General features: G+C 45.0%; 1 protein-coding gene across 1 annotated transcript in view; it reads right to left on the bottom strand.

Moving 5' to 3' along the window:
- col4a3 (collagen, type IV, alpha 3) overlaps window positions 1-21,812 on the bottom strand; it is a 41,630-nt gene that overhangs the window by 12,353 nt on the left and 7,465 nt on the right. The window contains exons 2-34 of the mRNA XM_088011533.1: window positions 20,382-20,438; window positions 18,238-18,327; window positions 18,074-18,118; window positions 17,609-17,653; window positions 17,376-17,438; window positions 15,244-15,297; window positions 15,143-15,169; window positions 14,980-15,054; window positions 14,345-14,407; window positions 14,237-14,272; window positions 13,395-13,442; window positions 13,196-13,270; window positions 12,868-12,912; window positions 12,729-12,791; window positions 12,121-12,165; window positions 11,202-11,255; window positions 11,085-11,126; window positions 10,181-10,262; window positions 9,498-9,533; window positions 7,793-7,957; window positions 7,566-7,658; window positions 7,393-7,488; window positions 7,203-7,273; window positions 5,933-6,121; window positions 5,113-5,281; window positions 4,949-5,041; window positions 4,597-4,701; window positions 4,416-4,510; window positions 2,750-2,900; window positions 1,906-2,019; window positions 1,653-1,820; window positions 1,420-1,509; window positions 1,209-1,343 (exon numbers count right to left, since the gene is read on the bottom strand). Of these exons, the coding sequence (XP_087867659.1) occupies window positions 1,209-1,343; window positions 1,420-1,509; window positions 1,653-1,820; window positions 1,906-2,019; window positions 2,750-2,900; window positions 4,416-4,510; window positions 4,597-4,701; window positions 4,949-5,041; window positions 5,113-5,281; window positions 5,933-6,121; window positions 7,203-7,273; window positions 7,393-7,488; window positions 7,566-7,658; window positions 7,793-7,957; window positions 9,498-9,533; window positions 10,181-10,262; window positions 11,085-11,126; window positions 11,202-11,255; window positions 12,121-12,165; window positions 12,729-12,791; window positions 12,868-12,912; window positions 13,196-13,270; window positions 13,395-13,442; window positions 14,237-14,272; window positions 14,345-14,407; window positions 14,980-15,054; window positions 15,143-15,169; window positions 15,244-15,297; window positions 17,376-17,438; window positions 17,609-17,653; window positions 18,074-18,118; window positions 18,238-18,327; window positions 20,382-20,438 (2,779 nt within the window). The remainder of the gene's footprint in view (window positions 1-1,208; window positions 1,344-1,419; window positions 1,510-1,652; window positions 1,821-1,905; window positions 2,020-2,749; window positions 2,901-4,415; window positions 4,511-4,596; window positions 4,702-4,948; window positions 5,042-5,112; window positions 5,282-5,932; window positions 6,122-7,202; window positions 7,274-7,392; window positions 7,489-7,565; window positions 7,659-7,792; window positions 7,958-9,497; window positions 9,534-10,180; window positions 10,263-11,084; window positions 11,127-11,201; window positions 11,256-12,120; window positions 12,166-12,728; window positions 12,792-12,867; window positions 12,913-13,195; window positions 13,271-13,394; window positions 13,443-14,236; window positions 14,273-14,344; window positions 14,408-14,979; window positions 15,055-15,142; window positions 15,170-15,243; window positions 15,298-17,375; window positions 17,439-17,608; window positions 17,654-18,073; window positions 18,119-18,237; window positions 18,328-20,381; window positions 20,439-21,812) is intronic.

Here is a 21,812-nt window from a genome sequence, read left to right as displayed (position 1 = left end):
TGGTCCAGAACCCTGCAGCTGGTCCAGAACCCTGCAGCTGGTCCAGAACCCTGCTGGTCCAGAACCCTGCAGCTGGTCCAGAACCCTGCAGCTGGTCCAGAACCCTGCTGCTCCAGAACCCTGCTGCTGCTCCAGAACCCTGCTGCTGCTCCAGAACCCTGCTGCTGCTCCAGAACCCTGCTGGTCCAGAACCCTGCTGGTCCAGAACCCTGCTGGTCCAGAACCCTGCAGCTGGTCCAGAACCCTGCAGCTGGTCCAGAACCCTGCATCTGGTCCAGAACCCCGCAGCTGGTCCAGAACCCTGCAGCTGGTCCAGAACCCTGCAGCTGGTCCAGAACCCTGCTGGTCCAGAACCCTGCTGGTCCAGAACCCTGCTGGTCCAGAACCCTGCTGCTGGTTGGTTGATTATTGACTCACTCATCTGGGTCTGGTGACACGTTGCCATAGCCCAGCGTTTCTCATCCTGGTCCTCAGCCTCCCTGTCCTCCATGTTTCAGGTGTTTCCCTTCTGCCACCTGGATTGTATCTCTGGGTGATTAACAGGATCTGCAGCTCCTGATGGTCCTGCAGTCATTTGGATCAGCTGTTCTGGAACAGAGGCTCATCTAAAACATGCAGAGCAGGGGGGCTGAGGACCAGGTGGAGAAAACTGATGTAGTTGCTGGTGTTTCAGAGTTGCTGCTGTTTCAGAGTTGCTGGTGTTTCAGAGTTGCTGCTGTTTCAGAGTTGCTGCTGTTTCAGAGTTGCTGGTGTATGTTGCCTCTTGTCCAGTGAGCGCTAGAGAAAGGCAGCAGAGCACCAGATGAAGCCTCAGGCTTTCAGGCCCTTGTTGGATCTGGTCTTGGGATGTAATACTCATTAGAGCCTGTAGGGGGAGTAAACAGAGCACAGCGGCTCAAACACACATGAACTATATATTCTCAAAAAGCCAATTATTCCTCCTTTCTTGTAGGTCTTCACCATGCTTCCTCGATTGTTCGGATAAATGTCTCTTCTTGGCTTGTTCAGCCACTGTGATCTGAAGGAGTCTGCAGCATTTTGTTGATTTACATTTCACTGACACATTGGTCAAGAGTGTGGATTTACTTTCTTTTTGTTGGTCTGGAAGCCAACAAAAAGATCATCTAGTTCATGGTTTGGTAGGCAAGAGCTTTGTGCTGCTCTTGCCTACCAAAATGGCGCGGCCACTATGCGAGATAATACAACACCTGGAAGTCCAGGGTCTCCGGGATCCCCCGTTGTGGTAATGACTGTTGGGAACCCTTTTGGTCCAGTTTCCCCTTTGTCCCCTGGCTCTCCTGGAGGTCCCTCAGAACCTCTTGAACCATCTTGACCCTTCTGACCTAAGAGACAAATGATGAGGGTTCAGAGAGAAACAGTTACAAGATGAAACCTGATCCAGCCACTCTCTAATAAAACCTTTTGGTCCCGGATCCCCGCAGGTCCCAGGCGGTCCGTCATTTCCGGGACGCCCCATCGGCCCTGGGACACCCATGTCTCCTCTTAGCCCTAAAAAACAAACATAGAGACAAGGCTCCTTTCCTTCATCTTTCAATAGAAACTATTGACACCAAAAACCCAGAGAACACAAGAAATCCTCAACAAAAGTCCAAATGTTGGTGCTACAGCCAACCATGTGACTAGTGTCTCACCTGGTCCCCCAGGGTCTCCCGGATTCCCTCTCCAGCCTTTGGGTCCCACCTCCCCAGCCGGCCCTGGGCCTCCATCAGGTCCCGGTGGCCCTGGGGGCCCTCTGGGCCCGGGGACTCTGGAGCAGTGGGTCCCAGGATCTCCCTTCAGACCCGGCGGCCCCTTCGCTCCTGCAGACGGTGCGGTGTGAACACGTTGTGATCTCAAAGAGACAGAATCCATCTAACAGCTCCACTTTCGTCTGATTTTATTTACCTGTGGGTCCAATTGGACCCGCCAGACCTCGCGGTCCTGGAGGTCCTGGAGGTCCGGGGACACAGGGCCCAGGCGGACCCGTGGAGCCGGCTTCCCCATCAACGCCACGGTGACCTGAAGGAGATTTCAGACCAGTTCAGTTTTCCTTCAGCCAGCCGCAGAAAGGCTGGTTCTGGTTCTAGAACCAGAACCGGTTCAGAATTCAAAAAGGTGAAAGTATTGGGATTATGTTTACAGCAGGTGGGAAACAAATACTGGACAGAAGAAACCAAATAATGATTCAGTTATTGTTGAGCAACCAGCTGACTGCGTAGCCGCCAGGGGAACGCAGCGCCGTAAACCGCTGACTTCTGACGTAAACCGTCTGCGGAGGGAAACGGTCACTGCCACAGTTTGATAATAAATAGATTATTGAACATGAAAACAAAGTTATGTCTGTTTCTTCAGGATATTGTTCCAGTTAGCTGCTGTTTTTCCCCAGTAATCAGTTTTTATTTAGTTCAGTAAAAACGTTCTCTGAATTTCACTTTTGGTTATTTAGTAAGTTTTAGTTAACCATGATAACGTTGGTTTAGAAGCTGACCTGTCAAACTATCCAGTTCGTTTCTGCTTTTCTTTAAAGCAGAAATAAATTAATCAGCTGCTTGCTATTGATTCATTTCTAAAATAACATAAAGTTGATAAATGTACTACATTATCCAACTATATATATTATCTTTTCAGGCTCATTTAAACATTTATTTAGAAAATCATGAGGCAGAGTTCCTAGTGGGACCTGAATAAAAGCTGAACTTTGGTCATTTCTGCTGGTGATGGACAGTTTGATGGCTGAGCGTCCTGCTACCTTTGGGCCCCGGGCGGCCATCTTGTCCTGCAGGTCCCTGAACTCCCGGCCGTCCCGGCGGTCCTGGATCGCCTGGAGGTCCGTCACAGGCATCCTGCCCCGGAGGGCCCAGTTTACCCGCCTCACCCGGCCACCCAAAGCCTCTGTTCCCCTTTCACCACACAGAGCAGGGAAACGAGTCAAAATGACTAGTTCAGTAAGTCGCTAATTAGAGGAAGATGTTCAGTTTATGAAAACAGTTCAGTCAGTAGAGAACAGTTCAGTCAGTAGTGAACAGTTCAGTCAGTAGTGAAGTGAACAGTTCAGTCAGTCAGTAGAGAACAGTTCAGTCAGTAGAGAACAGTTCAGTCAGTAGTGAACAGTTCAGTCAGTAGTGAACAGTTCAGTCAGTAGTGAAGTGAACAGTTCAGTCAGTCAGTGAACAGTTCAGTCAGTAGAGAACAGTTCAGTCAGTCAGTGAACAGTTCAGTCAGTAGTGAACAGTTCAGTCAATAGTGAAGTGAACAGTTCAGTCAGTAGTGAAGTGAACAGTTCAGTCAGTAGTGAAGTGAACAGTTCAGTCAGCAGTGAACAGTTCAGTCAGTCAGTGAACAGTTCAGTCAGTAGTGAACAGTTCAGTCAGTCAGTGAACAGTTCAGTCAGTAGTGAACAGTTCAGTCAGTAGTGAACAGTTCAGTCAGTCAGTGAACAGTTCAGTCAGTAGTGAACAGTTCAGTCAGTAGTGAACAGTTCAGTCAGTCAGTGAACAGTTCAGTCAGTAGTGAACAGTTCAGTCAGTCAGTGAACAGTTCAGTCAGTAGTGAACAGTTCAGTCAGTCAGTGAACAGTTCAGTCAGTAGTGAACAGTTCAGTCAGTAGTGAACAGTTCAGTCAGTCAGTGAACAGTTCAGTCAGTAGTGAACAGTTCAGTCAGTAGTGAACAGTTCAGTCAGTAGTGAACAGTTCAGTCAGTAGTGAACAGTTCAGTCAGTCAGTGAACAGTTCAGTCAGTAGTGAACAGTTCAGTCAATAGTGAAGTGAACAGTTCAGTCAGTAGTGAAGTGAACAGTTCAGTCAGTAGTGAAGTGAACAGTTCAGTCAGCAGTGAACAGTTCAGTCAGTCAGTGAACAGTTCAGTCAGTAGTGAACAGTTCAGTCAGTCAGTGAACAGTTCAGTCAGCAGTGAACAGTTCAGTCAGTAGTGAACAGTTCAGTCAGTAGTGAACAGTTTAGTCAGTAGTGAACAGTTCAGTCAGTCAGTGAACAGTTCAGTCAGTAGTGAACAGTTCAGTCAGTAGTGAACAGTTCAGTCAGTCAGTGAACAGTTCAGTCAGTAGTGAACAGTTCAGTCACTAGTGAACAGTTCAGTCAGTCAGTGAACAGTTCAGTCAGTAGTGAACAGTTCAGTCAATAGTGAAGTGAACAGTTCAGTCAGCAGTGAACAGTTCAGTCAGTCAGTGAACAGTTCAGTCAGTAGTGAACAGTTCAGTCAGTAGTGAACAGTTCAGTCAGCAGTGAACAGTTCAGTCAGTAGTGAACAGTTCAGTCAGTAGTGAACAGTTCAGTCAGTAGTGAACAGTTCAGTCTAACTCGTCTCTGTTCTGTTTGGCTCCATTTTGTCTGATATTCCAGAGAAAATGGAAACGGACTCAAACTGTTGGTTCTGGACGTTTGGATCTTCCTCTACCTTTGGGCCAATGGGCCCCGGGGGTCCGGGCGGCCCCGCTCGCCCCTTCATGCCATAACAAGGGAACCCTGGCTCTCCTCTGGACCCCTTGTCTCCTGATGGCAGAAGGACGTTTATTGAAGGTTCTGTTTTGGTTCTGAATAAATGCTGAGAAGCTAACGAGCGGTGTTCTGGATCTGACCTTTTGACCCCATGTTGCCCCGGTTACCCTTTTGAGAGGAACCGTCACAGCCCTTTTGACCTTTTGGACCAGGCTGTCCTGGGAAACCCCGCAGTCCGGTCTCACCTGGGACCGAAGGAGAAAGAGACAACATGGAAGAACAGAACCGGACCAGAACAGAAGCAGATCAGAACTGAATTATAACATTGTCTATGAAAATGGTTGAAGTACTTTAATCTCATAAATAAATGCTTGTGGACGTTCGTTTTAAGAATCTGTTTGTGTTTCTTCAGTCTTCAGAGGTAAGATGGCTGCCTGAGTGAAGCAGGAAATAAAACCAGAACCAGAACCAAAGAGTGGATCCGTCGCTTACCTTCACGTCCGGGTTCCCCCGGCCGTCCTCTGCAGCCTTTCGGTCCTGGATCTCCTGGAATGTTCTGGATGTTCCCCTTAGAGCCTTTCTCTCCTGAAACAAGCAGAGCAGTCAGCCTTCGCTCTCGGCCCGGTTCCGGTCCAGGCCCCTCCTGACGGACTGACCTCTAGGGCCCGGTGCTCCACGATCTCCCATGTAGCCATTGGCTCCTTTGGGCCCCGTCGGTCCCGGACGACCCACATGGTTGCGACCCGGTGGGCCCGGTGGCCCCGTCGCTCCTCTGGCACCACGGGGGCCAAGCGGGCCCCGGTGACCTTTTGACCCTTGACGCCCCTGGACGAAGGAATCACAACTGTTACCATGACAACAGAGTAGATGGTTTCTTACAACCATCAGTTTTAGTGATGAACACAAAACAAATCAAACACTAAAAATATTGTAGGTTCAATATCAGCCATCTATTGATCTGATATTAATGTCTATAATCGGTCCAATACTGAACACTAGATCTACTCAGTCTAGTTCTATGCTTTGTGCTCTGAGCCATTTTACATCATGGTTAGAATAACTAACGGCTCTGAGTCGTCTAAAGGTTTGCTACAGTTTATCCTTTATGTTCGTGTTTTACTCCAAACTGCTGTGACTGAACAGATTTACGGTTTTCCAGGTTTGACCAAACTTATGAAGCTGTTTGTGTTTTTAAATAAATTTGTCTTAATCAAGAAGATTGGAGCAGGGCTGTGGGGGAAACCTCAGATTTAAAGGAGTTGGAACCATAAATACGTCTGGATGATTGATGAATGTTAAAATGTTGTCAGATGAAATATCCACTTTGTTTGCCTTTGCAAAAATTAATAAAAATCCACGTCTCTTTAAAAAAGTATTAAATAATTCAGTATTTTAGAAAAGAAACATTTATTTTTCTCTGTCTTCTGGTCTCGGTAGTGAAAACATGGCTCGGTCCGGTCCGGTTCCGGTACTCACCGGGTTTCCTTTCTCTCCCATTTCGCCTTTGGGACCCGGCGGTCCTGGGAACCCGTCCTGCCCCGCCTCTCCCTGGGGCCCCGCACCGCCCCAGGCCCCGGCCTCCCCCTTCTGCCCCGGCGCGGGGTTTAAGCCCGGCTCGCCGGGAGGCCCTGGGGAACCCGGGGGCCCCGGGAACCCCTGGGGCCCCTGAGAGGAAACAGGCAAACAGGCTGGAGATTCATTCATCCCACGGTAAAATACGACAGGATCAGAGCCAAACTGAGGAATGTTTTACTGTCCACAAGAATAACGTCAAAATAATCCACAAATAAAGCAAAAATCTAAAAATAAAGTCATAACATCACCTGAATAACAATAAGAGAATAAAGTTGCAATATTACGAGAATAAAGTGATAATAGGAGAATAAAATCATAAGACATGTCATAATATCACCTGAACAAAGTTGTAATACAAGAAAAACGTCCGATAATAAAGTCATAATATTCTAAACATTCTAAAACTAAAGTTGTAATATTAAAGTCATAAGATCAAAATACACAAAACAGATAAAAATATGAGAATAATGCTGCAGTAACACCTGAATAAACTCATATTTATTCATATTTATTACCAAATAACTTGGTCCCTGAGAATCAAGTTATTTTACGAGAATAAAGTCATAATGAGAACAAAATCTCTTGTCAAATTATCTGAATAAAATTGTAATATTACAAACAACTCTAATATTACGAGAATAAAATCAAAATAATATAAGAAAAAGGTCAAAATATCACATTAACAATGTCACAGTAATAAACTCAAATAAAAAAATTGTGATAATATGAATAAAGTTATAATATTCCCAGATTAAAGTTCCAATTTTATAAGAATAAAGACGAAATATTACTGGAATATAATCCTAATGTTAGTAGAATGAAGTAATTTTATGCAAAATTCAACACAAAAAATAATTAAAAATAAAAATGAGCATGTTGTGAAGTTCTGCTTTGATGTCAGTTTTACAAATAAAGAAATATTTCATATTTTAACAGCTGAAGTCATTTTCAGCAGCGGGACTTTGAGTTTATTCAGTAGAAAAACCACATGAAGGTCCTGAGTGGTTTTAATAACTGTCAACACTTTTACATTAAAACTCATTTATTCTCATAATTTTACAACTTTATTATCAAAACGTCATTCTTACAAAGAGAAATCCCAGTGTGGCTGTAAAACTCTGTTGCATTAAATGTTATGAGTCTGAACGCCAAGCGTCAGATCAGAACTCACCTGTGCTCCAGGTGGGCCTGCGGCTCCTTTGAAGCCTTTATTACCTGCTGGTCCTGGAGACCCAGCTGCACCTGGAGCCAGGTGACAGAGGGGTGCGTTTGATTTCTACACTCTGGAGCTTCTCCAGGCGGATAAAAACAAAAAAGCTGCTGCCTGAATAACCAGGTGGAAAGACTGGAATCCTTCTTACCTGGCAACCCGTTCTGACCTGGCGCCCCTGGTGGTCCCTCAGGTCCAGGACGGCAAGGCTGAAAACAGCAGTCTGTACAAACCTCCCCTTTCTGACCTGAGGAAACACAGGTTACATTCTGCAGCTGAAGCATCAACGGCCCATCTGGACTAATAAATCTGAAATCTGCTCACCCTTTTCCCCAACCATCCCTGTGTCCCCCGCAGGGCCTTGAGAGCCTTTTGAACCTTTCATACCGGGAAGACCCCGTCCTACGATGTCCACGTCTGAGGACAAAATGACAAAGTTTAAACTGTTGGGAGGCAGATTTATGTTTCATAAAACAATTACCAATTTTCTTTCAATGGCTTGAAAACAAAATCAGCCTAAAAACCAAAACCAAAGAAGAACGTCGGTGTACTTGGTATTCCAGGCTCTCCTGGCTCTCCCTGAAGTCCAAGAGGTCCTGGGGCTCCGGTCAATCCTGGCGGTCCGGTAACCACCAGGCCCGGCGGTCCTGGTTCCCCTTTGGGACCATCTGAGCCAGTTGGACCACGAGAACCTGGCGGTCCATTGGAGGCCTCGCCTTCAAGGACACACGTGTTGGAACAGAGAGATTAAAAACCAATGATCCAATCCAATGCAGCTCTGATTGCATTGGATCAGATGGTCTCTTACTTTGTCAGTAAGAGACCAGACAAAGTTCTGGTCTCTTACTGACAAGTCCAACTTCAAGTCTGCAGAGGAAAGTTGCCCACCGATTCGGGCGTACTTCACTCAGGGCGTACTCAAATCGGAGCTCCACCAGATTCGTCTGCGCAAAGGTCAGATTTTATGGCGGGATGCTTGCAAACTAAGCTGATCCGGTTGAGGGTCGATGCAACCAATCGTGGGAAGACCAGCGGCTAGACTACAGCTGCTGGTGTTTGCTCTGATGGAGAAACGGGCGAGGCGCCCAACCGGGTCAGGCAATCTTGCTCGTGTCCATTCAGATCAAATGAAGGACGGTGTGGCAGCGTTGGCCCACTATGCACCGTTACCAGTCCTCCTCTACTGAGGCCTCTGTCCACCGTCTGGTACTGCTCTACCCGGCTGACGCCTGGTTCGACTCTAACCAAGCCGGGAGCCTCCATTGGTGGTACCATGGCGTACGGTGGGAACACGGGCTGGACATGACGCCGTGTCCCGTTTGAACCGTTGGTCGGTCAGCTTCTCTGAACTCACTATATGCATATGTTGCAGGTTGCCTCTTCCAGGTGAGATTTGGACCTCTGGGTTCAGGCATGGTGTTATTGATTTCCAGCTACAGTTTCATCTTGGATTGGTGGAACTGCTGGCAGTCGAGGAGGAATCCACCAACCAATTAAATTCATCCTTCTGCCAATCAAAATGCTTACGCCACTGCCACACCAAGGTGGTTCCAGAAAACCTGGAGGAACCGCGCAGGATTTGCAAATAGAGACAAATCTGGCTGAGGCAGACTGTGGAAGAACCGGCTAGACCAGGGGTGGGCAATCCTGGTCCTGGAGGGCCGGAGTCCTGCAGCTCTTAGACGTCTCCCTGGTCCAACACACCTGGATTCAACAGCTGAATCTCCTCCTCAGTGCAGTCAGGTTCTCCTGAGTCCTGCTAACGACCTCATTATTTGACTCAGGTGTGTTGAAGTAGAGACACATCTAAAAGTTGCAGGAAACCGGCCCTCCAGGCCTGGAGCTGTCCAGCCCTGGGCTAGAGCCACATCCAAACAGAACCGATTGGAAAAACTCAAGTGGGTCGAGTCTATAGAGGAAAATCCAGGTCTCATCAGCGCATAATGTGAAAGTCTAACTCCAGGCCAGTTCTTGGATTTAGAGAGAAGCAATGGTAATGAAATCCTTGGATAGATTTAAGTGTTCATAACTTACTTCACTGAGTCATCTGGACTTATTTTTGGTCAAAATACAACAAGTTTCAATAAGTCAGTTGGGTTTTCTTACCTTGAAAATACGAGTTAAATCATAAAAACTGAATTTCTACATTCAGTCCAGGTCAAACAGGTCAGAAAGGATCCGGTCAGTTAATGAAACATCAGCTATGAATCATGTTTGGATCAGTTTAAGGTTCAACAGGAACTCAGTGAATTGTACCCGACTCGCCCTTCAGTCCTGGGAACCCGATCAGACCTGCGACAGATCAGAGACGTTTCTGTGAGTTAATTCACTGATGCACTCATGACACACAACTCCCATCATTCAATAGAGACCATGGGAGACACACAGAGGCAGATAAACGTCTGATCTGCTTTCGGTTTCTCTGTTTAGCTGCGATTCTTTCCTGCAGGAGGGAAACTGGCTGACAGCTCAACGTTCTCCTCCAGCGGCTCGGTTCTGAAATGTTCAACCCATCTCTGTCCTAGACAAAGTAACGGGCTCCAGCTGCCATTAACTCTAACACAGAACGTTCTCCTGGATCAGAGCTCCTGTCTGAAACCTGCAGTCAGTGGAGGCAGACGGCCGTTCACACCGGGCCAGGTTCTGGTTCTGGTTCTGGTTCTGCTGGAGGTTTATTCCTGTTAAAGGGGAGTTTTTCCTCCCCACTGTTGCCCTCTGCTGGTCAGGAGGAGTTAATGCTGCAAGTCAGCGACTCATTGTTTAATAACTGGGATGATTTTGGATGCAACTGATTTACATGTTCGGATAGTTTAGTTTTATTTTCTAAAATGTCTCGTTTTGAGTAAACAGTGAATTAAATCAAGCTGATTATTACAGAAGCAACTTTAATATTTATTTTCAATCCTCTGAGCCATATGAATGAATTAAAATGTAGATACCTTGAATCCCGGGGACCCCGGCAGGTCCCAGGGGCCCGGGGAGACCTCGCTGGCCCTTCACCAATTTGTGATTAAAGACGGTCTAATAAAAACACAAGCAGAGTTTGCTGGTCAGTCCAGCAGCAGAATGTCAGTCGTTCCTCCTCGACGGTTCCCAGTGCCCCTGGACGGTTCCCGGTTCCCCCTGGACTGTCCCCCCTGGACTGTCCCCCTAGACGGTTCCCGGTTCCCCCTGGACTGTCCCCCCTGGACGGTTCCTGGTTTCCCCTGGACGGTTCCTGGTTCCTCCTGGACGGTTCCTGGTTCCCCCTGGACGGTTCCCCCTGGACTGTCCCCCCTAGACGGTTCCCGATTCCCCCTGGACGGTTCCCGGTTCCCCCTGGACTGTCCCCCCTGGACGGTTCCTGGTTTCCCCTGGACGGTTCCTGGTTCCTCCTGGACGGTTCCTGGTTCCCCCTGGACTGTCCCCCCTGGACGGTTCCTGGTTTCCCCTGGACGGTTCCTGGTTCCTCCTGGACGGTTCCTGGTTCCCCCTGGACGGTTCCCCCTGGACTGTCCCCCCTGGACGGTTCCTGGTTCCTCCTGGACGGTTCCTGGTTCCCCCTGGACGGTTCCCCCTGGACTGTCCCCCCTAGACGGTTCCCGGTTCCCCCTGGACTGTCCCCTCTAGACGGTTCCCAGTTCCCCCTGGACTGTCCCCTCTAGACGGTTCCCAGTTCCCCCTGGACTGTCCCCCCTGGACGGTTCCTGGTTCCCCCTGGACGGTTCCCCCTGGACTGTCCCCCCTAGACGGTTCCCAGTTCCCCCTGGACGATTCCTGGTTCCTCCTGACCCTCTGTTCCTTCAGTCCGACGCGACGAACCGCCAACCTGACAGAAACATTTCCTCTCAGCTGATCACTCACCTCTCCTGGGGGACCTGGGGGCCCTCGGTTGCCTTTTTCTCCCTAGAGGTTGAAACAACACAACCAGGTGAACTGAGCCGCAGAGCGGATCTGAGCCTGTAGATCTGATCAACTCACCGCGGCGCCGTCGACACCGGGCGGGCCGATGAAGCCGAAGTCTCCGGGGTCGCCCTGCACACAAACCAAACTCAGAACGTCTGAATCGGCTGGAAATGTTTAAGTTCTGTTGACCCGGTTTTACTGAACCGCAGAACAATTAGCAGCCAATTTGGGTTTTTACTGAGTTCCCAGGAATACCGAGCTGGACAGGAGCCTCACAGAGGTCAAAGTTCACAAGATGAAGCTGTACACCGTTCCCTCTGGCACAAATCTCTGGAAAGTTTAATTTATTTACACGTTTAGCTGCAGCGAATTATTCACACATTCATTATATTACTGAAATAACTGAGAAGTTAAATAAAAAATCTGCAGATAAAACAGCATAAGAAGGAGAGTTGTGATTGGTCAGAAGGTGATGCTGACATTTTAACGGAGCGTTTATCCAACGCTGTGAGGATTTACATCGTTTTTGGTTTTTCAACAATTTTTCACTAAATAACCTCAAAAACTATAAGATGGTTAAAAACTCCTGGATAGAACCTGAAACGTGATGGAGGCTGTCTGCAGAAAGGTGGCGCTCTCTGTGACGCTTCGTTAAAACAAAATGGAGGATCAGGGAGGAAGTGATTCACTGAGATTAAGGTTTAAAACCTAATAAATGTGGAAAAGACACTTTAATGTCTCCATCTGTTCTGATCTGAGCAGCAGGAAATGAAATACAGACTGAACGATCCTGGACGGTTCCCGGTTCGTTCTCTGTTCGAACTGGGAGGTCAAGACTGATGAGGAAGTTTGAATCGAATCATGAGAGTAAAAGATTCCTTTTCTTCTGATCGGAAGACGTTTGTTCTGTCATTTATGGTTTAATTTAAAACACAAACTTAGATCTAAACCTGAAGTTCACTTCAGCAGTTAAAATAAAGACTGTAGTGTTTACCGGTTGTCCCAGTTCTCCCGGTAATCCCGTCTTCCCTGGTTTTCCCTGCAGCAGAAACAAAAACATTCAGATTAGCTGCCGGTTGTCTGAGTCACCAGCAGAGGGGGGTAGAGAACATTATACTGAAGTAAGAGCAGAATTACTTCAACGTATTCTTACTCCAGTAAAAGTAAAAAGTATTTGGTAAAACGTCTCTTCAAGTACTGAGTAACTGATCAACTTATCAATCAATATTTAAAAGTTACATCACCAGACAAACCAAAATATAAAGTTAAATTGAAGCTTTGTTGTTTTAAGGACCAAAAGGATTAATAAAAATAACATAATTACAAAATAACAAAGACAAGCAGAAGAAATGTTTTAAAATAATTTTCCTTCAATAAAAAACTGATGTAACTTTAACATGATGCTGCTGTTGTTCATTCAGTGGGTAGAAAATCCAGAAATTTACTCAAATAAGAGAAGAAATACTTCATAAAATTACTCAGGTACAAGTATAAATACTCCTAAAAGTATTTTTTTTCCAAAAAGTTACTGAAGTAACTGTAACTGATTAAATGTAACTAGTTCCTGTCAGATTCTGGTTGCTGGTTGTTTTTGGTTCTCACCAGTGAGCCGGGTTCTCCTCTGTCGCCCTTCTCTCCTTTCGCCCGCGGGCTCCCCGGCTCCCCCTGCAGGCGGAGGTCAAAACATGAGTCTGACAATCACATCGGCTGAAAACGTGGGCTGGTTTCATGACTGACTCACAGCAAGACCGGGGAGACCCTTCAGCCCCGCTTCACCCGGTTCGCCCTGAAACACAGAAGGAGACGGTTTCATGAGACTCGGGGCAGTCAGGGGGCTGAACGAGACTCGGGGCAGTCAGGGGGCTGAACGAGACTCGGGGCAGTCAGGGGGCTGAACGAGACTCGGGGCAGTCAGGGGGCTGAACGAGACTCGGGGCAGTCAGGGGGCTGAACGAGACTCGGGGCAGTCAGGGGGCTGAACGAGACTCGGGGCAGTCAGGGGGCTGAACGAGACTCGGGGCAGTCAGGGGGCTGAACGAGACTTGGACTCGGGGTGGAAACAGACGCACCTTCAGCTCTTTGGTTCCTTCAGCGTAGAGTTTGGTGCCTTGCTTCCCGGGGATCCCCGGAGGGCCGCGATCACCCTGAAAATCAGTCACATGGCTAATTAACAGGCCGTCACCACGGCGACACGCCAGCCATCACCACGGCGACACGCCGGCCGTCACCACGGCGACACTTTACGGCGGGTCAGAAGCGGACGGTCACCTTCCTGCCCTGCGGACCGGGACTCGTCGGACTGGAACCTTCCTGTCCCTGAAACAAAACCAGGAAGTTTCAGCCTGAAACCTTCAACTCCAGGTAAGTTAGTTAATCACATCACCACTAACAACCATTAACAACCATTAATAACCATTAATAACCATTAACAACCATTAATAACCATTAATAGCCATTAATAACCATTACCATTAATAACATTAACAACCATTAATAACCATTAACAACCATTAATAACCATTAACAACCATTAACAACCATTAATAACCATTAACAACCATTAATAACCATTAACAAACCATTAATAACCATTAACAACAATTAACAACCATTAATAACCATTAACAACCATTAATAACCATTAATGCAGCTAATTCAGATTAAAGAAGCCAGAGAACAAAGAAACCAGGTCAGCCTGTCACAATAGATCAATTAGAAATAATGATTCCATTTGGATGATTTATCGTTTTGAATCTTCAGCCTGGTGTTTTGGTCTCATCTAAAGATTTTTTTAACAACAGTTTTGTTTACAGGAGCTTCATAATTCATATTATTTGTTGTTTCTGTTTCTCTGTGTTAAGTGTTTAGTAGAGTTTAAACTTTATAGATCGTTGAGAATGTGTTCTTACATTAAATTATCTGAAAATAGTCTTTAAATGACAATATTATCATTTATAAGCTGAGGGAGAATTTAGCTGGCGGACCCAGTATTACAGCACGAACCACAAACGAAGCTGCTGGTTTCAAAGGATCATCACTGGACAGGAACAGTAAACCGTAAGATCAGCCTGTAACATCAGGAAATGTGTCTCAGACTCAAACATACAAACCTTTTCTCCTTGGATTCCTGCAGGTCCTCGTCTTCCCTGGAAAATAAAGACTTCCTGCTCACTTTAAGTGCAATAAAATACGTAGTTTTGTTTAACGTTAAGGCCTACAGGAAGTCCAGGGGCCCCGATCCGTCCTGGTTCGCCCGGCTCTCCTCTATATCCACTTTGCCCCTGAAACAACAAGCAGTGGTTCAGTTAATCCAACCCAATGACAAGAAGAGCTGCAGGAGCCATTTCTCCATCTTCAGTTAAATGTTAGAATTTTAATTATTTAGTTTATTTTTACTATTTACTTTCTGGTTAATTTATAATTAGAATTTTTGTTTAATTTTAGTTATTTATAATAAGTTTGCTGACTAGTAATTTGTTTAATTAGTTAATTTCAGTTTGGGACGTTTTGGGACGTATAATCCGTCGTCATTAGGGAGTTCTTTACGCTTGTGGGGGTCACATGGTTTGTTACCAGTCACTTTGACAGTCAGTCAGTCGGTGAGACAATCATGTATCCAAACAACAGGTGAAGTTTTTCATGCTTTACCAGAAGCTATGGAGTAAATGAACAGACTGTATTTTTGGCTTTGGATCCTTTTGGAGCGATAAGCCAGAAACCTGCAGGGCATCAAGTGGCTATTTGAGTTGAATTCACTTTGCTTTGATCACCTTGAAGTTTTAAGTTTTTTATTTTGGAGTTTCTGGACAAATAGTCACTACAACAATAATAACAACAACAATAAATAGTGTACCTCTCTGCCGGTTGGCCCTTGTCGTCCCGCTGCTCCTTTTATTTCCTGCCTGTAGGGAATCACGACCGAGTCTCCCTGAAGTCAAGCGCAGTTTGAATCCTTCATTAATGAATGAATCATTGCAGATCGAGCCGAGTATCTGCAGGCTGTGAGTGAGGCTCACCTTCATGCCTTGTGGCCCTGGGGGCCCCTGAAACACACGCACACTGTTAGCTGTAATGTCTGGTTTAATGTGTTTGACTTGAACCGAGTGAGTGGACGTACTCGTGGTCCCGGCGGTCCTGAAGGTCCAGGAACCCCTCGGTAGCCGGCCTCCCCCTGGCAGACGACAGCAGGCCTCATTCTGTTAGGACGCTAACAAGCTATCAGCTAAGTGTTCACTTAGCATTTCAGCGTTTTGCTAACTTTGAAATATTTGTTGCTCTTAGCTTCTACTAAATTATTTTTCGGATACATATTAAAGCGCTGCTTTGTAAGCTTTCAGTTGAATAAACCTTAAAATAATCTCTCACTGATAGCTGAAGGGTTTACGACGCGTCAAGACGCGATCGGTCGACTCTGTGATCGGTCGACTCTGTGATCGGTCGACTCGGTGATCGGTCGACTCGGTGATCGGTCGACTCGGTGATCGGTCGACTCTGTGATCGGTCGACTCTGTGATCGGTCGACTCTGTGATCGGTCGACTCTGTGATCGGTCGACTCTGTGATGGGACGCTACATACAGCATTCTGTAACCACAGTCTTCCACTGTGTTCAGCTTTAGCATTAGCTTCTGGTGAGCATCTAGTTGGCTTAGCTGAAGTAAAGCTTATGATTTAAGGTTGGCACAACAACGTTTTGGTTAGCGGTGCCCCCTGCTGGGCTAATGCAGGGGAGAAGCTGCAGCGGTAACTCATATGGATCACAAATCTTTGTCACAGAGTCTAAAAACAGGATTGTTGGATCCTAAAAGTCCCAGATTGCTTAGCTTCAAATAAAAATATGGTCTGAAAACACAAACCTAACTAGATATGGCTGTGGCGTACTTCAGGGTTCGGCTGAAGACTCTGCCGTTCCCTTTAAATCAGTGGTTCTTAACCTTTTTGGGGGTACCGAACCCACCAGTTTCATATGTGCATTCACTGAACCCTTCTGTAGTAAAATATGATTTTTTTTCCAAATTCTAGTTGGGTCACCCCATGATCACTAAGTCTTCTTAAAAGGTAGAGTCTCTGAGAACAGTTCTTCAAAATATAGTCAGTGTTTTCAGCAAAGTTGAGCTGACTGTCCAGGAACGAGCCAAGGTATTTAAAATCTGCCACAGTTTTAACAGGTTGGCCATCGAGAGAAACTGGAACCACTTTAAGGTCTCGTTTAGATCATTTAATTATCTCTACATTCTTAAGAGAATGAAAAATTAATAATAAATAATAAAGACTTTGCGGTATTCTGATTTAGTAATGTAATTATATTAGTTGTGTTACCACCCCCACGCCACTAGAGGCAGTAGCAACCCCGAAAAGATGCGACTAAGGAGCAGATTAAAGACAAGTTCAAATCCATGCTAAGAGTGGAGCTCCTCCAATCAGTGCTCCTCCACAGCTCTGATTGGCTCAGCAATGTAACGTGATCCTCTGATTGGCTCAGCAATGTAACGTGATCCTCTGATTGGCTCAGCAATGTAACGTGATCCTCTGCAGCTAGTGATGGCAAAGCGGGGCGTCATCACGACTTTACACAGTGTGTCTTTACCTCCGCGGCAGAGGCTCCGCCGAACCCCTGATTTAAACTCTGAGTGGGTCAGAAAAGGGACCAAACCAGCCGCTCCTTCTCTACGCTGATGATGAACTTGTTTATCTTCCTGACACCCAAAAACTGCTGAGTTTAATTTCTTCACACACTTTCTTTAAGTAGTAAAATGTGAACTGCAGCCAAACTTCAACTTCTTTTTGAGTTGAAATACATTTTGATGATGTGAGTAAATTTGTTGTTGTAAACCTCATTATCATAACCTTTAATCTTCACATTGGGGAGCCGATTGTGAAGTTAATCTGAATTTAACAGCAATAATTTGGGTTATTTAGCCTGTCAGAAGAGAAACAAATTAGTCAGTTCTTCAGTCATATTTTCAACATGGTTTCAGTTTATAAACATCACAGCTTCAAGCTAATCATTTAGTTAGCATGCTAACTAAATGTGGGAAAAATCTGACTATGTTTGCCTTGGTTTCCTTTTTCTTCTTTGACATTTTAAATTTTAACGTTGTGAAGACTTTACAGGCGCAGTGCATGTTCAGATCTAGGGTTTTTATTTCTATGTGAAACTGTCTTAAATGACTTTTTGTAGGAATTTAATGTAAATAAGCTGCATTGGGTCAAGCTGGACAGAATCAGTTCTGAAATAAATCCATCTGTACTTTTGTCCCGTTGCATCCTGGGAGTCCGGGTCGACCCATTGGCCCTTCATGCCCAGGAATCCCCTGAGAAATAAAAACTGAATCATTATCTCAGCAACAGAGCAGAAAATGTATTTTATCAAAAACTAGATAGTGACTTTATTTTAAATAATCGTTTTCAAATGTTTAGCAAATCCTTCAAATGTCTGTTAATTGTTTTAGAAGTCATGATTGCTTTGTTCCTTAAGACTTACTGGGAGACCTGGAGGTCCTGGAAAACCTGGTATTCCAGGAAGCCCCTGGAAATAAAACAACAAAATATTAACTGGAGGATTAGAGCTACTGTAGATTCAGGTACATTTCCACAAAAGTTTTTGAGTTTTTTGAGAAAAAACTCAAAAACTTTTAGATTAATCTCAGAAATGTTCAAGAAAAAAACTTTCTGAGCTCAAAGTTGAAAATTTAGGAAATTTTTGAGTTTTGAATCTCAGAAATTTCCAAGTTTTCTCTTGGAAATTTTTGAGACTAATCACAAAGTTTTGGCAATAATTTATTCCTTCTTTTACTATTGTTATTTTTATTTTTCGTTATCTACAATGGCCTCAATCCGCCATCGAGAAACATAAAGATTCCAGTTCGATTCCAGAGGTTCAGTTTGGTTCTGATGTCGACTCCAAGATGTTTGACCTCAGCTTCATCATCATCATCATCGGTCTTACCCGAGAGCCCTTCATTCCTCGACTGCCTGCATTTCCCGGGTTACCCTGAGCAAAAGAAAGAGCAGATTAGATCATCCATCCATCAGAAACAAAAGGAAAAAGTTTCTTTAAATAGTCCAAATTCAAGCTGCGTAATAACAGTAATAATTATAAAAGGATTTTACCGTTTCTCCTGGTGACCCTAGGTGACCTTCGCTTCCAGGAAATCCCATTACTCCAGGAAGTCCTGGGTCTCCTGGGTGTCCTGCTTCTCCCTGACGACATAAAAACAGGTGAAGTTCTCCTTCTGTCCACTGAGGGGCAGCAGCGCTCCTGAACTCAGTGTTTGTCCCGAGTCAGAGCAGATTTTCCCTCAGCTGCAGGGGAACAGATGGACGTTTCATGTTCAGCCAACAGGAACCAGGCCGTTCAGGCATCAACACCTGGGTGGTCCCAGGTGCCCCACCATGGACCAATCAGGCAGCAGCATCGACAAACCGCTGCACACCTCACACTTTCATTCTGTTGATCTTTTTACAAGAGAGATGAATAGAAAGGAAGTGTGATAAGATGAGAGCGAATTGCCAATACATGCAGAAAATGACTGAATGTGGTGATAAAAACACATTCATTCCCGTTTCCATGCATCACATGTTGACCCCGTTTGACCCCGTTGGACCTGGAGGTCGCCCCATGGCGGCACGGCAGCGCCCTCACAGACACAACAGCAGCAGATTAAAATTGTTTTGCTCTCCGTGTTTGAGGCTGAGCTCATTTATCAGACCTGAGATTTGATCTGATGTCTGCAGCAAAAGCATCATTTGCTTTCAGTCTGGTTCCAGACAACTATCTGTGCATCTGCTGCAGAGCCCACAGCATCACCGCCGCTGCCTTACCAAGACACTGTTTGGAAAATGTTTGTTCAGCAACAGAACTGCTGATTCTGGTCCGATTAATCCGCTGAGAGCAGCAGAACATTTCCTCAGGAACATTCGGACTAAACTCAATTCTCTAACATTCTAGACAATAACATCTTATTGTCCAGAGATGTGGAACTTTATTTGAAGCTGCTGTTTGTAACTTTTATAAAAATTGTTTTTTACATATTTGTTGAAGCTGTCATCATGTTGTGACAGTTTAATATTAGACAGATAATTCTCTGTTTTCTCCCAGCACTATCTGTAAAAATACACAGCTCAGTCAGAAACAACCAATCAGAGCCAGGGCGAGGATCTTGGTGCTGTCAATCATATTTGTGTATGAGCTCCTCACACCCTCCTCTCACTTTCTGCTACACTACAGCTTCTGACAACGGCAGATAAACAGTTCTCCTAAAACGGTTGTTTCTCCGTCATTAGAACATTTAGCAGAGCATACATGAGGATGATTGACAGCGCTAAGCCCCTCCTCCTGACTCTGATTGGTAGTTTTTCTTCAGACAGTAGCAGCTCAGGGAGCTTATCTGACTCAAACTGTCACAACATGACAACAGTTTTAACAATAAAGTCAAATTTAGTTTTAAAAGTTACACTGCATGAAGCAGCGTTAACGTAGATCCTTCCTGCATCACTCTTCATCTGTTTTATTCCCATTAATTATAAACATTCTGTCTTAATGCTCAAATATAGAAGCACATTTTGTACATGTTTTAATAAAACAACTCAGTTGGACATTCCTCTGGATGTGACCACACACATAAATTTTGTGTGTTTATGTTGAAATTTTGCCCTGTACAGTTTTATTCTTTATATTTTACCTTTGTGCGAGTCTGTTTGCTGTGATTTCCTGTCAGGATATTTCCTTTACTTTATGTTACAGTAAGGTTATCAGCTGACAGCCAGAATAATCCAATTAGCTTATTAGAAATATTTCCCTTTGTCCATCCATCCATTTTCTTACACCCTCGTCCCTTAGTCGGGTCGGGAGGAGCTGCTGCCTCTCCAGCTAACATTCTGGGCGAGAGGCGGGGTCACCTGGACAGGTCACCTGGACAGGCAGGACAAACAACCATGCACACACACACACACTCACCAATTAACCTGACAGTCATGTTTTTGGACTGTGGGAGGAAGCCGGAGTACCCAGAGAGAACCCACCATGCACAGGGAGACCGGGGCCGGGAATCAAACCCAGAACCCTCTTGCTGCAAGACAACAGCTCTACCAACTCCGCCACTGTGCAGCCCTATTCATTTTATAGGGCTGCCTGGATGTTTTCTGAATTGAAGCCACATTATAGCCCCCATTTTAGAGGTGAAGGCTGTTCTAACCAACCTGGCAGAAACAAAAACGCTGCCGAATAAAATAATCTTTTAAAGAGATCTGCTCACCTTTTGACCTTTGACCCCCTCGCAGTGACAGCGGGACTTCCCTGTGCAGTGACAGACCTGAGGAGACAAAAACAGGCTAACTTTATGTTAGAACAGATAAAACTAAAGGTGATTTAAGCAGAACCAGCAGAGGTTTCAGCTTCACGTTCGTCTGACGTTTCATTTCCAGCTTAGCAACTGAAAAACGTTCCGACTAACAGAAAGAGCTAAAATCAACACAAACCAACATAAAATGTCCTGCAGAAACTGAAACAGGTCAGTCTTCAGAAAGGAGACGGCTCAGCGTACAGCGGCGACCTGCGGAGGCTGAGAGCCGCCGGCCGCTAACCATAGACATGAATACTAGACGCCTCATGAAGCGCTGAGTCCTACGTAGCAGCGTCCGCCATCTTGTATGTGGCAGCAGGGGATCGGCGCTCCTTTAGTCCTGTGCTGTGTGTTTCAACCGTTTTACGAAACAAACTGGATTCACTATTACAGGTAAGGATGAAAGATCAGAATTACTTTGCAGCCAGAAATTTGCTTCTAAACAACCGAGAAATATTTCCTATGTAGTTTAATTGGCCCGAAATAACCGCTGATTGTTAGCTTAGCAGCTAACGTTTTCATACTGTTTTCTAATGAGGTGATGAGAAACCGCTGCTAGAGGAGAAGTTCATTAGAAACCAGAGGATTTAGTGAGGAAAGATCAGTCAGGATCAGAGCTGGAGCTGCTGCTCTTCAGTCTGTTTCCAGCTCAGCTTCTCCATGTCGGTATTTAGCTATAAAGATGCTACGAGTCAGAGCCCAACATGCTGAAAATGGCTTGTTATGAATGTCAAGGAAACATATATGTAGTTTCACTTTTGGATAATTTCTCTTTTATCCTTGGCTTCAGCCTGTGAACCAGGACGTCTCAGAAGTCATTGAGTTCTCCCAGTGTGACCAGCAGACTGAAGCCTGTGACCAGTGTTCCCAGTACAATAAATAAATGTTTTATTCTTTCACTTTTGTGTATTTTTAAATATCTCAATCTGAAGTATTAGTGTATTAATGTAGCTTATATAATGAAATAAAAAATAATTTACTCTGTTGGAATTATTTTCACTCTTTGCTGTCAATAGCAGAGTTGACATTCTGTAATGCATATATTTTTCTATGGAAAAAGATACACTTTCTATCTATCTTGTCAAACAATTGTTTAATTGACAATTAAACATTTAAATGTCAAACAATTAAATGTTTAATTGTCAAACATTAAACATGTAGTTTAATGTTTGACATTGACAGATTTATAAATCAAGTCATTTCTCAATGTATAAAAAATAAATACAAGAAAATTATTTTTTGTCTTGAAATGTTAAATGTACATTAAATTATGGAATTATGTTCTTTAATTAAACACTGTAAAAGTGTCTGTTCATCAATGTCAATATAAAAATGATCAGAATC

Source organism: Poecilia mexicana, unplaced genomic scaffold, assembly GCF_051168715.1.
Source record: "Poecilia mexicana isolate PSO_F unplaced genomic scaffold, ASM5116871v1 scaffold_13, whole genome shotgun sequence".
Lineage (NCBI taxonomy): Eukaryota > Metazoa > Chordata > Actinopteri > Cyprinodontiformes > Poeciliidae > Poecilia > Poecilia mexicana.
This window is presented reverse-complemented; position numbering and strand designations above follow the sequence as displayed.